This window comes from Scyliorhinus canicula, chromosome 5 (genome assembly GCF_902713615.1).
Source record: "Scyliorhinus canicula chromosome 5, sScyCan1.1, whole genome shotgun sequence".
In the NCBI taxonomy this organism is placed as follows: domain Eukaryota; kingdom Metazoa; phylum Chordata; class Chondrichthyes; order Carcharhiniformes; family Scyliorhinidae; genus Scyliorhinus; species Scyliorhinus canicula.
The window spans coordinates 232,697,094-232,711,659 of NC_052150.1; the positions used below are offsets into that span (position 1 = coordinate 232,697,094).

General features: G+C 47.7%; 1 protein-coding gene across 1 annotated transcript in view; it reads left to right on the forward strand.

The window, feature by feature from the left end:
• Window positions 1–14,024, forward strand: part of LOC119965734 (nuclear receptor-binding protein 2-like) — an 86,041-nt gene extending 72,017 nt beyond the window's left edge. Inside the window, exons 6-7 of the mRNA XM_038796497.1 lie at window positions 13,305–13,440; window positions 13,863–14,024. Of these exons, the coding sequence (XP_038652425.1) occupies window positions 13,305–13,440; window positions 13,863–14,024 (298 nt within the window). The remainder of the gene's footprint in view (window positions 1–13,304; window positions 13,441–13,862) is intronic.
• Window positions 14,025–14,566: the final 542 nt, after the last annotated feature.

Consider the following 14,566-nt stretch of genomic DNA (forward strand, 5'->3'; position numbering starts at 1 on the left):
GACCACAACGTCTTCACCTTCGACAACAAATTCTTCATCCAGACGCACGGAACAGCCATGGGGACCAAATTTGCGCCTCAATATGCCAACATCTTCATGCACAAGTTTGAACAGGACTTCCTCACCACACAGGACTTTCAACCGATGCTATACACCAGATACATCGATGACATTTTTTTCCTTTGGACCCACGGCGAGACATCACTGAAACGACTACACGATGACATCAATAAGTTCCATCCCACCATCAAACTCACCATGGACTATTCTCCAAATTCAGTTCCATTCTTGGACACACTCGTCTCCATCAAGGACGGTCACCTCAGCACCTCGCTTTACCGCAAGCCCACAGATAATCTCACGATGCTCCACTTCTCCAGCTTTCACCCGAAACACATTAAAGAAGCCATCCCCTATGGACAAGCCCTCCGTATACACAGGATCTGCTCAGACAAGGAGGAGCGCAACAGACACCTACAGATGCTGAAAGATGCCCTCGTACGAACGGGATATGGCGCTCGACTCATTGATCGACAGTTCCACCGCGCCACAGCAAAAAACCGCACCGACCTCCTCAGAAGACAAACACGGGACACCACTGACAGAGTACCCTTCGTCGTCCAGTACTTTCCTGGGGCGGAGAAACTACGACATCTTCTTCGCAGCCTCCAACACATCATCAGCGAGGATGGACATCTTGCCAAGGTCATCCCCACACCCCCACTACTGGCCTTCAAACAACCGCGCAACCTCAAACAAACCATTGTTTGCAGCAAATTACCCAGCCTTCAGAACAGCAACCACAACACCACACAACCCTGCCAGGGTAATCTCTGCAAGACATGCCAGATCATCGACATGGACACCACCATTACACGTGGAAACACCACCCACCAGGTACGCGGCGCATACTCGTGCGACTCGACCAATGTAGTCTACCTCATACGCTGCAGGAAAGGATGTCCCGAAGCGTGGTACATTGGCGAGACCATGCAGACACTGCGACAACGAATAAACGGGCATCGTGCGACTATCAACAGGCAGGACTGTTCCCTTCCAGTTGGGGAACACTTCAGCAGTCAAGGACATTCAGCCTCTGATCTCCGGGTCAGCATTCTACAAGGAGGCCTTCAGGAGACACGACAACGCAAAATTGCTGAGCAAAAACTTATAGCTAAGTTCCGCACGCATGAATGCGGACTCAACCGGGATCTGGGATTCATGTCGCATTACATTCGGCCCCCACCAACAAGCCTGGACTTGCAGAGGCCTACCGACTGAACTGGCTTGGGACAATTCACACCTCTTTAACCTGGAGTTACCTCTCTCTCTGCATCTTTGATGATTTGATTGCCTGCAGGTGCTCGCATTCCGGGGCATCTCTGACTGTGTCTATATAAACATTTCTGGAACAAGCCTTTCCATTCACCTGAAGAAGGAGCCGTGCTCCGAAAGCTCGTGTTTGAAACAAACCTGTTGGACTTTAACCTGGTGTTGTAAGACTTCTTACTGTGCTCACCCCAGTCCAACGCCGGCATCTCCACATCATGTTTAAACGGTACTTGGATAAGCACTGACACGAGCTAAAGAGTGGCTTCACGCTCCTTGTTTGCCAGCCACAGAATATGATGGCAAATGTCCATCCCCTATTCGGTGAAATTGGAGAAGGAGCCTAGCAGGGAAGGCAGTGGAACAGCAATGGCCGGAGTTTAGGGGGTTATTAGGGAGGCACAACAGAAATTCATCCCAAGGAGGAGGAAACATTTTCTATAAATGTTTTTTATTCAGTTTTCATGTTTTATATTGAACAAATTACAAATTGTTAGAGAGAGAAAAAAAGAACACGCAAAAATTAACATACATATTTACAGGTGAGCATCTGCGTAGTAATAACTGTGGCCTCCCCCTTTTCGCCGGCATACATATTTTACATTCCCCAACATGTTTATTGGCATTTATTTAGTTTGGTTTTGGGCCTTAGCTAGCCATCAAACCCCCGTAACGAGCCCGTAGCCCCCCCCCCCCCCCCCCCCCCCCCCCTCCCCGCCGGCTACCTTCCCCCGACTATTCTTCCTCTTGTACGTTGGCCACAATCAGGTCCCGGAACAATTGGGTGAATGGCTCCCACGTTCTGTGGAAGCCGCCGTCTGATCCCCGGATGGCGAATTTGATTTTCTCCATTTGGAGAGATTCCGAGAGGTCGGACAGCCAGTCTGCAGCTCTGGGTGGTGCTGCTGACCGCCAGCCAAACAGGATTCTACGGCGGGCGATCAGGGAGGCAAAGGCAAGGGCGTCCGCCCTCCTCCCCAGGAATAGATCTGGCTGGTCTGAAACCCCGAAGACCGCCACTTTCGGGCATGGCTCCACCCTCACCCCCACCACTTTGGACATTGCCTCAAAGAAGGCTGTCCAGTACTCCACAAGTCTGGGGCAAGACCAGAACATGTGGGCATGGTTGGCCGGGCCTTCTTGGCACCGTTCACATCTGTCCTCCACCTCCGGGAAGAACCTACTCATATGGGTTCTTGTTAAGTGGGCTCTATGTACCACTTTTAGCTGCGTCAGGCGGAGCCTTGCGCACGTGGCGGTGGAGTTGACCCTATGCAGTGCTTCGCTCCAGAGTCCCCACCCTATCTCAATCCCCAGGTCCTCCTCCCATTTCTTTCTTGTTGCGTCCAGTACGGTGTCGTCCCTATCTACCAGTCGGTCATACATGTCACTACAGTTCCCTTTCTCTAGGATACTTGCGTCCAGTAGGTCTTCCAGTAGTGTCTGTCGTGGCGGTTGTGGGTACGTCCTTGTCTCCTTTCGTAGGAAGTTTTTGAGCTGCAGGTACCGTAGCTCGTTCCCCCAGCTAGCTGAAATTTCTTTGTCAGTTCGTCCAGTGTTGCGATCCTGTCGTCCGTGTATAGGTCCCCGACTGTCAGTGTCCCCCCGTCCTGTCTCCACCTTTTAAAGAGAAGGAAACATGCTGAGGGGAGGACAAGGCATCCATGGCTGACCAGGGATGTCAAGAACAGCATAAAGACTCAAGAAAAAGCAGACAAAGTGGCGAGGATTAGTGGGAAGCCAGAGGATTGGGAAGCCTTTAAAAACGAGCCGAGAACAACTAAAAAAGCAATAAGGGGGGAGAAGATGAAGTATGAGTGCAGGCTAGCTACTAATATAATAATAATAATCTTTATTGTCACAACTAGGTTTACATTAACACTGCAATGAAGTTACTGTGAAAAGCCCCTAGTCACCACATTCCGGCGCCTGTTCGGGTACACAGAGGGAGAATTCAGAATGTCCAATTCATCTAACAGCACGTCTTTCAGAACTTGTGGGAGGAAACCGGAGCACCCGGAGGAAAACCCACGCAGACACGGGGAGAATGTACAGACTCCACACAGACAGTGACCCAAGCTGGGAATCGAACCTGGGACGCTGGCGCTGTGAAGCAACAGTGCTAACCACTGTGCTATCGTGCTTCCCACATATTAATATTAAATACCATACTGCCCGCATATATAAATATATACCATACTGCCTGCATATATAAATATATACCATACCGCCCGCATATATAAATATATACTGTACTGCCCACATATAAATATATACCATACTGCCCACATATATAAATATATACTGTACTGCCCACATATATAAATATATACCATACTGCCCACATATATAAATATATACTGTACTGCCCGCATATATAAATATATACTGTACTGTCCACATATATAAATATATACCATACTGCCCACATATAAATATATACCATACTGCCCACATATATAAATATATACTGTACTGCCCACATATATAAATATATACCATACTGCCCACATATATAAATATATACCATACTGCCCGCATATATAAATATATACTGTACTGTCCACATATATAAATATATACCATACTGCCCACATATATAAATATATACTGTACTGCCCGCATATATAAATATATACTGTACTGTCCACATATAAATATAAAAGAAAATAGCAAGTTTATTTGTCTGTGATTGCGTTTTTGATGGGGTAACCAAGAAGGTAGATGAGGGCAGTGCGGTCGACGTTGTCTACATGGACATTAGCCAGGCCTTTGACAAGGTACCGCATGGTAGGTTATTGCAAAAGGCGACCGAAGCCAAAGGGTGGTTGTGGAGGGTTGTTTTTCAAACTGGAGGCCTGTGACCAGCGGTGTGCCTCAGGGATCGGTGCTGGGTCACTGTTATTTGTGATATATATTAATGATTTGGATGAGAATGTAGGAGGCAGGGTTAGTAAGTTTGCAGATGGCACCAAGATTGGTGGCATAGTGGATAGTGAAGAAGGTTATATATAAGATGCAACAGGATCTTGACCAATTGGGCCAGTGGGCCGATGAATGGCAGATGGAGTTTAATTTGGATAAATGTCAGGTGATGCATTTTGGTCGATCGAATCAGGGCAGGACCTCCCCAGTTAATGGCAGGGAGTTGGGGAGAGTTACAGAACAAAGAGATCTCGGGGAACAGCTTCATAGCTCCTTGAAGGTGGAGTGGCAGGTGGACAGGGTGGTGAAGAAGGCATTCAGCAGGCTGGGTTTTATTGGCCAGAATATTGAATACAGGAGTTGGGACGTCTTGTTGAAGTTGTACAAGGAAGGATATTGTTAAACTAGAAAGAGTTCAGTAAGAAGTCTGACAACACCAGGTTAAGGTCCAACAGGTTTGTTTCAAATCACTAGCTTTTGGAGCACTGCTCCTTCCTCAGGTGAATCTGGTGTTGTAAGGCTTCTTACTGTACTCAGCCCAGTCCAAAGCCGGTATCTCCACATCAGAAAGAGTACAGAAGAGATTTACGAGGATGCTACCAGGACTTGATGGTCTGAGTTATAAGGAGAGGCTGGATAGGCTGGGGCTTTTTTCCCTGGAGCATGGGAGGCTTTGGGGTGATCTTATAGAGGTCTATAAAAGAATGAGGGGCATAGATAAGGTAGATAGTCAACATCTTTCCCCAAAGGTAGAGGAATCTAGAACCAGAGGGCAAAGGTTTAAGGTGAGAGGGGAGAGATACAAAAGAGACCAGAGGGGAAATTTCTTCACACAGAGGGTGGTGAGTGTCTGGAACGAGCTGCCAGGGGCTGGTTTAGCTCATTCGGCTAAATCGCTGGCTTTGAAAGCAGACCAAGCAGGCCAGCAGCACGGTTCGATTCCCATACCAGCCTCCCCGGACAGGCACCGGAATGTGGCGACTAGGGGCTTTTCACAGTAACTTCATTGAAGCCTACTCGTGACAATAAGCGATTTTCATTTTCATTTCATTTTCAGAGGCAGTGGTAGAGACGGGTACAATTTTGTCCTTTAAAAAGCAGTTAGACAGTTAGATGGGCAGGGTGGGTATAGAGGGTGGGTATAGAGGGTGGGTATAGAGGGTGGGTATAGAGGGTGGGTATAGAGGGATATGGGCCAAATGCGGGCAAGTGGGACTAGCGTGGGTTTATAATCATCTTGAAAAGAACAAGTTGATTAGCGATACTCAACACGGTTTTGTGAAGGGTAGGTCATGTCTCACAAACCTTATTGAGTTTTTTGAGAAGGTGACCAAACAGGTGGATCAGGGTAAAGCTGTTGATGTGGTGTATATGGATTTCAGTAAGGCGTTTGATAAGGTTCCCCACGGTAGGCTATTGCAGAAAATAAGGAAGTATGGAATTGAAGGTGATTTAGCGGTTTGGATCAGTAATTGGCTAGCTGAAAGAAGACAGAGGGTGGTGGTTGATGGCAAATGTTCATCCTGGAGTTCAGTTACTAGTGGTGTACCGCAAGGATCTGTTTTGGGGCCACTGCTGTTTGTCATTTTTATAAATGACCTGGAAGAGGGTGTAGAAGGATGGGTTAGTAAATTTGCAGATGACACGAAGGTCGGTGGAGTTGTGGATAGTGCTGAAGGATGTTATAGGATACAGAGGGACATAGATAAGCTGCAGAGCTGGGCTGAGAGGTGGCAGATGGAGTTTAATGCAGAAAAGTGTGAGGTGGTTCACTTTGGAAGGAGTAACAGGAATGCTGAGTACTGGGCTAATGGCAAGATTCTTGGTAGTGTAGATGAACAGAGAGATCTCGGCATCCAGGTACATAAATCCCTGAAAGTTGCCACCCAGGTTAATAGGGCTGTTAAGAAGGCATATGGTGTGCTAGCCTTTATAAGCAGGGGGATTGAGTTTCGGAACCACAGGGTCATGCTGCAGCTGTACATAACTCTGGTGCGGCCACACCTGGAGTACTGCGTGCAGTTCTGGTCACCACATTATAGGAAGGATGTGGAAGCTTTGGAAAGGGTTCAGAGGAGATTTACTAGGATGTTGCCTGGCATGGAGGGAAGGTGTTACGAGGAAAGGCTCAGGGAATTGAGGTTGTTTTCGTTAGAGAGGAGAAGGCTGAGAGGTGACTTAATAGAGACATATAAGATAGTCAGAGGGTTAGATAGGGTGGACAGTGAGAGTCTTTTTCCTCGGATGGTGATGACCAACACGAGGGGACATAGCTTTAAATTGAGGGGTGAGAGATATAGGACAGATGTCAGAGGCAGTTTCTTTACTCAGAGAGTAGTAGGGGTGTGGAACGCCCTGCCTGCAATAGTAGTAGACTCGCCAACTTTAAGGGTTTTTAAGTGGTCACTGGATAGACATATGGATGAAAATGGAATAGTGTAGGTCAGATAGGCTTCAGATGGTTTCACAGGTCGGCGCAACATCGAGGGCCGAAGGGCCCGTACTGCGCTGTAGTGTTCTATGTTCTATGTTCTAGCTCAGTGATAGAAACTGGGCAGCATGGACAAGCTGGGCTGAATGGCCTGTTTCCATGCTGTAAACATCTATGAGTCTAAACGGTGATAGAGAGGCAAAGATCGACATTGGACCCCTGGAAAATGTGGCTGGAGCAGTAATAATAGGAAACAAAGAAATGGCAGAGGAACTGAATAGTTACTTTGCATCAGTCCTCACGGTGGAAGACAGTGAGTGGGATGCCAGACTTCCAGAAGTTACATTCATACCACACAAGCCCCAGGCAATGACCATCTCCTACAAGAGAGGATCTAACCACCGCCCCTTGACATTCAATGGCATTACCATCACTGAATCCCCACAATCAACATCCTGGGGGTTACCATTGATCAGAAACTGAACTGGACCCAGCCACATTCATACTGTGGCTACCAGGGCAGGTCAGAGGCTGGGAATCCTGCGGAGAGTAACTCACCTCCTGACCCCTCCCAAAGCCTGTCCACCATCTACAAGGCACAAGTCAGGAGTGTGATGGAAACTCTCCACTTGCCTGGATGAGTTCAGCTCCAACAACACTCAAGATGCTCAACACCATCCAGGACAAAGCAGCCCCACTTGATTGCTCCCCTTCCACAAACATTCACTCCCTCCACCACCGACGCACAGTGGCAGCCGTGTGTACCATCTACAAGATGCACTGCAGGAACTCACCAAGGCTCCTTAGGCAGCACCTTCCAAACCCACGGCCACTACCATCTAGAAGGACCAGAGCAGCAGATACCTGGGAATCCCACCACCTGGAGGTTCCCCTCCCAGTCACTCCCCACCCTGACTGGGAAATATATCGGCCGTTCCTTCACTGTCGCCGGGACAACATCCTGGAACTCCCTCCCTAACAGCACAGTGGGTGTACCTGCACCTCAGGCGGTTGAAGGCGGCAACTCACCACCTTCTGAAGGGTAACTCGGGATGGGCATTATTTGGGCATCATCTTTATTATTAAATTTAATTGAATAATCTTTATTGTCACAAGTAGGCTTTCATTAACACTGCAATTAAGTTACTGTGAAAAGCCCCGAGTCGCCACATTCCTTCGCCTGTTCGGGTACTTTGGTTAGGCCACATTTGGAATACTGCGTGCAGTTCTGGTCGCCACATTACCAGAAGGATGTGGATGCCTTGGAGAGGGTGCAGAGGAGGTTCACCAGGATGTTGCCTGGTATGGAGGGTGCTAGGTATGAAGAAAGGTTGAGTAGATTAGGATTGCTTTCGTTGGAAAGACGGAGGTTGAGGGAAGACCTGACTGAGGTCTACAAAATTATGAGAGGTATGGACAGGGTGGATAGCAACAAGCTTTTCCCAAGAGTGGGGGTGTCAGTTACAAGGGGTCACGATTTCAAGGTGAGAGGGGGAAAGTTTAAGGGAGATGTGCATGGAAAGTTTTTTACGCAGAGGGTGGTGGGTGCCTGGAATGCTTTGCCAGCGGAGGTGGTAGAGGCGGGCACGATAGCATCATTTAAGATGTATCTAGACAGATATATGAATGGGCGGGAACAGAGGGAAGTAGACCTTGGAAAATAGGAGACAGGTTTAGATAGAGGATCTGGATCGGCGCAGGCTGGGAGGGCCGAAGGGCCTGTTCCTGTGCTGTAATTTTTCTTTGTTCTTTGTACACAGAGGGAGAATCCAGAACACATCTTTGGACTGTGGGGGGAAACCGGAGCACCCGGAGGAAACCCACGCAGACACGGGGAGAACGTGCAGACTCCACACACAGCGCTCTGAAGCAACAGTGATAACCACTGTGCTACAGTGCCACCCTATAAATGCTGGCCTAGCCAGCAACGCCCACATCCCGTAAATACATAAAAAAAAACATTTAGGAGAATCAGGGGCAGAGGTGAGTGCAGTGACCATTACTAAGGAGAAGGTTCTGGGGAAACTGAAAGGTCTGAAGGTGGATAAGTCACCTGGACCGGATGGACTACTCCCCAGGGTTCTAAAAGAGATAGCTGAGGATATTGTGGAGGCATTGGCGGTGATCTTTCAGGAATCACTGGAGGCAGGAAGGGTTCCAGAGGACTGGAAAGTGGCTAATCAACTATGCACGGTAGCACAGTGGTTAGCACTGTGGCTTCACAGCTCCAGGGTCTCAGGTTCGATTCCCCGCTGGGTCACTATCGGTGTGGAGTCTGCACGTTCTCCCCGTGTCTGCGTGGATTTCCTCCGGGTGCTCCGGTTTTCTCCCACAAGTCCCGAAAGACGTGCTGTTAGGTGAATTGGACATTCTGAATTCTCCCTCTGCGTACCCGAACAGGCGCCGGAGTGTGACGACTAGGGGCTTTTCACAGGAACTTCATTGCAGTGTTAATGTAAGCCTACTTGTGACAATAAAGATTATTATTATGTAACACCGCTGTTTAAGAAAGGAGGGAGGCAGAAGACGGGAAATTATAGGCCAGTTTGGATACTGTTGAGGGAGATGGCTCACCAGGGGAAGGCAGCAGCAGCCAGGTTCATGGCACCGTGGCTGGCTCTGCTGCACAGCAGGGCAGGAAGAAAAATGGCAGGGCTATAGTGATAGGGGACTCGATCGTAAGGGGAATAGACAGGCGGTTCTGTGGACGCAATCGAGACTCCAGGATGGTATGTTACCTCCCTGGTGCAAGGGTCAAGGATGTCTCGGAGCGGCTGCAGGACATTCTAGGGGGGGGGGGGGGGGGGGGGGTGAACAGCCAGCTGTCGTGGTGCACATAGGCACCAACGATATAGGTAAAAAACGGGATGAGGTCCTACAAGCGGAATTCAGGGAGTTAGGAGTTAAACTAAATGAAAATGAAATGAAAATCGCTTATTGTCACGAGTAGGCTTCAATGAAGTTACTGTGAAAAGCCCCTAGTCGCCACATTCCGGCGCCTGTCCGGGGAGGCTGGTACGGGAATCGAACCGTGCTGCTGGCCTGCTTGGTCTGCTTTAAAAGCCAGCGATTTAGTCTGGTGAGCTAAACCAGCCCCTAAAAGTAGGACCTCAAAGGTAGTAATCTCAGGATTGCTACCAGTGCCACGAGCTAGTCAGAGTAGGAATGTCAGGATAGATAGGATGAATGCGTGGCTCGAGAGATGGTGCAAGAGGGAGGGATTCAAATTCCTGGGGCATTGGGACCGGTTCTGGGGGAGGTGGGACCAGTACAAACCGGATGGTCTGCACCTGGGCAGGACTGGAACCGATGTCCTAGGGGGGGTGTTTGCTAGAGCTGTTGGGGAGGGTTTAAACTAATGTGGCAGGGGGATGGGAGCCGATGCAGGAAGTCGGAAGGTAGTAAAACAGGGACAGAAGCAAAAGGAAGTAAGGGGAAAAGTGCAAGGCAGAGAAGACACAGTCAAAAATCAAAAAGGGCGACAGTACAAGGTACAGTGACTGAGGTGAGCTCAGTGAATAGGCCCAGTAATACTAAAAGGAGTAAAACTGGAGATGTTAAGATTCAAAACAGAGGTTAAAAAAGCCAACATAAGTGTACTTTAGCTGAATGCTCGTAATATTCGGAATAAAGTAAATGAGTTGATGGCGCAAATCATCGTAAATGACTATGATTTAGTGGCCATTACTGAAACATGGTTAAAGGATGGTCACGACTGGGAGTTAAATATCCGAGGGTATCAAACTATTCGGAAGGACAGAGTGGATGGTAAGGGAGGTGGTGTTGCTCTGTTATTTAAGGATGACATCCGGGCAATAGTAAGGGATGACATCGGTGCTATGGAGGATAAGGTTGAATCCATTTGGGTGGAAATCAGGAATAGTAAGGTGAAAAAGTCACTGATAGGAGTAGTCTATCGGCCACCAAATAGTAACGAGATGGTGGGGCAGGCAATAAACAAAGAAATAACTGATGCATGTAGAAATGGTACAGCAGTTATCATGGGGGATTTTAATCTACATGTCGATTGGTTTAACCAAGTCGGTCAAGGCAACCTTGAGGAGGAGTTTATAGAATGTATCCACGATAGTTTCCTAGAACAGTATGTAATGGAACCTACGAGGGAACAAGTGGTCCTAGATCTTGTCCTGTGTAATGAGACAGGATTGATTCATGATCTCATAGTTAGAGATCCTCTCGGAAGGAGGGATCACAATATGGTGGAATTTAAAATACAGATGGAGGGTGAGAAGGTAAAATCAAATACTAGTGTTTTGTAAAAAAGCTATAAAGAAGAGTAAGATAGAGTATGAGAGTAAACTTGCTCAGAATATAAAAACAGACAGTAAAAGTTTTTACAAATATATAAGACAAAAATGAGTGGCTAAGGTAAATATTGGTCCTTTAGAGGATTAGAAGGGAGTTTTAATAATGGGAAATGAGGAAATGGCTGAGGAACTGAACAGGTTTTTTGGGTCGGTCTTCACAGTGGAAGACACAAATAACATGCCAGCGACTGATAGAAATGAGGCTATGACAGGTGAGGACCTTGAGAGGATTGTTATCACTAAGGAGGGAGTGATGGGCAAGCTAATGGGGCTAAAGGTAGACAAGTCTCCTGGCCCTGATGGAATGCATCCCAGAGTGCTAAAAGAGATGGCTAGGGAAATTGCAGATGCACTAGTGATAATTTACCGAAATTCACTAGACTCTGGGGTGGTCCCGGTGGATTGGAAATTAGCAAACGTGACGCCACTGTTTAAAAAAGGAGGTAGGCAGAAAGCAGGAAATTATAGGCCAGTGAGCTTAACTTCGGTAATAGGGAAGATGCTGGAATCTATCATCAAGGAAGAAATAGGGTTATAGTGTTCGGGCCGGAAAGTGGAGCTGAGTCCACAAAAGATCAGCCATGATCTCATTGAACATAGAACATAGAACGATACAGTGCAGTACAGGCCCTTCGGCCCTCGTTGTTGCACCGACATGGAAAAAAAACTAAAGGCCATCTAATCTACACTATGCCCTTATCATCCATATGCTTATCCAATAAACTTTTAAATGCCCTCAATGTTGGCGAGTTCACTACTGTTGCAGGTAGGGCATTCCACGGCCTCACCACTCTTTGCGTAAAAAACCCACCTCTGACCTCTGTCCTATATCTATTACCCCTCAATTTAAGGCTATGTCCCCTCGTGCTAGCCACGTCCATCCGCGGGAGAAGGCTCTCGCTGTCCACCCTATCTAACCCTCTGATCATTTTGTATGCCTCTATTAAGTCACCTCTTAACCTTCTTCTCTCTAACGAAAACAACCTCAAGTCCATCAGCCTTTCCTCATAAGATTTTCATAAGAATGGCGGAGCAGGCTCGAGGGGCCAGATGGCCTACTCCTGCTCCTAGTTCTTATGTTCTTATGTTAGCCTGACTTTGGTCATTGGTAAGATTTTAGAGTCTGTTATTAAAGATGAGATCACGGAGTACTTGGAAGTGCATGGTAAAATAGGACTGAGTCAGCACAGCTTTGTCAAAGGGAGGTCGCGTCTGACAAATCTGTTAGGGTTCTTTGAGGAGATAACAAGGAAGTTAGACAAAGGAGAACCAGTGGGCGTGATTTATTTAGTTTTCCAGACGGCCTTTGACAAGGTGCTGCATAGGAGATTGTTAAATAAGTTAAGAGCCCATGGTGTTCGGGGTAAGATCCTGGCATGGATAGAGGATTGGCTGACTGGCAGAAGGCAGAGAGTGGGGATGAAGGGGTCTTTTCCAGGATGGCAGCCGGTGACTAGTGGTGTACCTCAGGGGTCTGTGCTGGGACCACAACTTTTCACAATATACATTAATGATCTGGAAGAAGGAACTGAAGGCACTGTTGCTAAGTTAGGAAGGGAAATGCAATGTTAGCATTAATGTCGAGAGGCCGAAAAGACAAGACCAGGGATGTACTTCTGAGGCTGTATAAGGCTCTGGTCAGACCCCATTTGGAGTATTGTGAGAAGTTTTGGGCCCCGTATCTAAGGAAGGATGTGCTGGCCTTGGAAAGGGTCCAGAGGAGGTTCACAAGAATGATCCCTGGAATAAAGAACTTGTCGTATGAGGAACGGTTGAGGACTCTGGGTCTGTACTCAGAGTTTAGAAGGATGAGGGGGGATCTTATTGAAACTTCCAGGATACTGCGAGGCCTGGATAGAGTGGACGTGGAGAGGATGTTTCCATTTGTAGGAAAAACTTAACCAGAGGACAAAATCTCAGATCAATGGGATGATCCTTTAAAACAGAGATGAAGAGGAATTTCTTCAGCCAGAGGGTGGTGAATCTGTGGAACTCTTTGCCGCAGAAGGCTGTGGAGGCCAAATCACTGAGTGTCTTTAAGACAGAGATAGAAAGGTTCTTGATCAATAAGGGGATCAGGGGTTATGGGAGAAGGCAGGAGACTGGGGATGAGAAAATAACAGCCATGATTGAATGGCGGAGCAGACTTGATGGGCCGAGTGGCCTAATTCTGCTCCTATGTCTTATGATTTTCTATGATTCCCTCTATTCAACTCACTCTGTCAGGCCGTCTCTCTCCTAATTGGAAAATTAACCTGACATTCTCTCCCTCACTCTCTGCTCACTTTCAGGAATGGAATCCACCCTTTAATGAACACTTCATCCAGGCGCCCACTTCATTTGTTCTGGGCTCAACCCCATCTCTCTGAAACCAGCGAGTCTGTGAAATCTCCGATTGCTGAATCCCATGACCAGGAGAGGAGGAAGGTGAGATTCACACCAATATGTTCACTGTCGGTACGGTTCAGTGATGGAGGTAGTGCTGGTATAGTGTGTGGGGCACAGAACATGATACCCGAGAGATCCTGGTTTCCCATGCACAAATACTGATCTCGATTGGTTTGCAACTTGTCGCCTGATTCTGTGGAACCGGGACCAACCCCCATCAGCCTGAGGCACGGGTATCGTCCGCCCAGGTCCCTCTCCCAGGCCAGAGTTATCCAGGTTTGAGCAGGTGTCATGATTGGCGTGGGGAGGGAGGGTGATGAGTGAGTAATTGGGGTGGTGAGGAGGGCAGGAGGGAGGTGGGTGATTGAGGGATCGGGGCAAGTGGGTCACTGATTGTGTTGAATATTATGGGCTGGAGCAGGGTTGAAGTGCTGAAATCTTTGCCATACTCTGCTTGACAGGTCATTCAGATGCAGTGTCAACTGGAGTTGCACGAGGACAACATCAAATGGCACGTGAGTAACAGCCTGATCGGAGTGAGTGTGAGAGAGACAGAGAAAACAGACACTGCGAGACAGAGACACAGGAAGCGAAAAGAGCCAGTGATAGAGAAACGGAGATAGCTGAGGACACCACTGTTTAGGAAGGGAGGGAGACAGAAGACGGGAAATTATAGGCCGGTTAGCCTGACTTCGGTCATTGGTAAGATTTTAGAGCCTGTTATTAAAGATGAGATCACGGAGTACTTGGAAGTGCATGGTAAAATAGGACTGAGTCAGCACGGCTTTGTCAAAGGGAGGTTGTGTCTGACAAATCTGTTAGAGTTCTTTGAGGAGGTAACAAGGAAGTTAGACAAAGGAGAACCAGTGGACGTGATTTATTTAGATTTCCAGAAGGCCTTTGATAAGGTGCCGCATAGGACACTGTTAAATAAGTTAAGAGCCCATGGTGTTCAGGGTAAGATCCTGGCATGGATAGAGGATTGGCTGACTGGCAGAATGCAGAGAGTGGGGATAAAGGGGTCTTTTTCAGGATGGCAGCCGGTGACTAGTGGTGTGTCTCAGGGGTCGGTGCTGGGACCACAACTTTTCACAATATACATTAATGAACTGGAAGAAGGTACTGAAGGCACTGTTGCTAAGTTTGCAGATGATACAAAGATCTG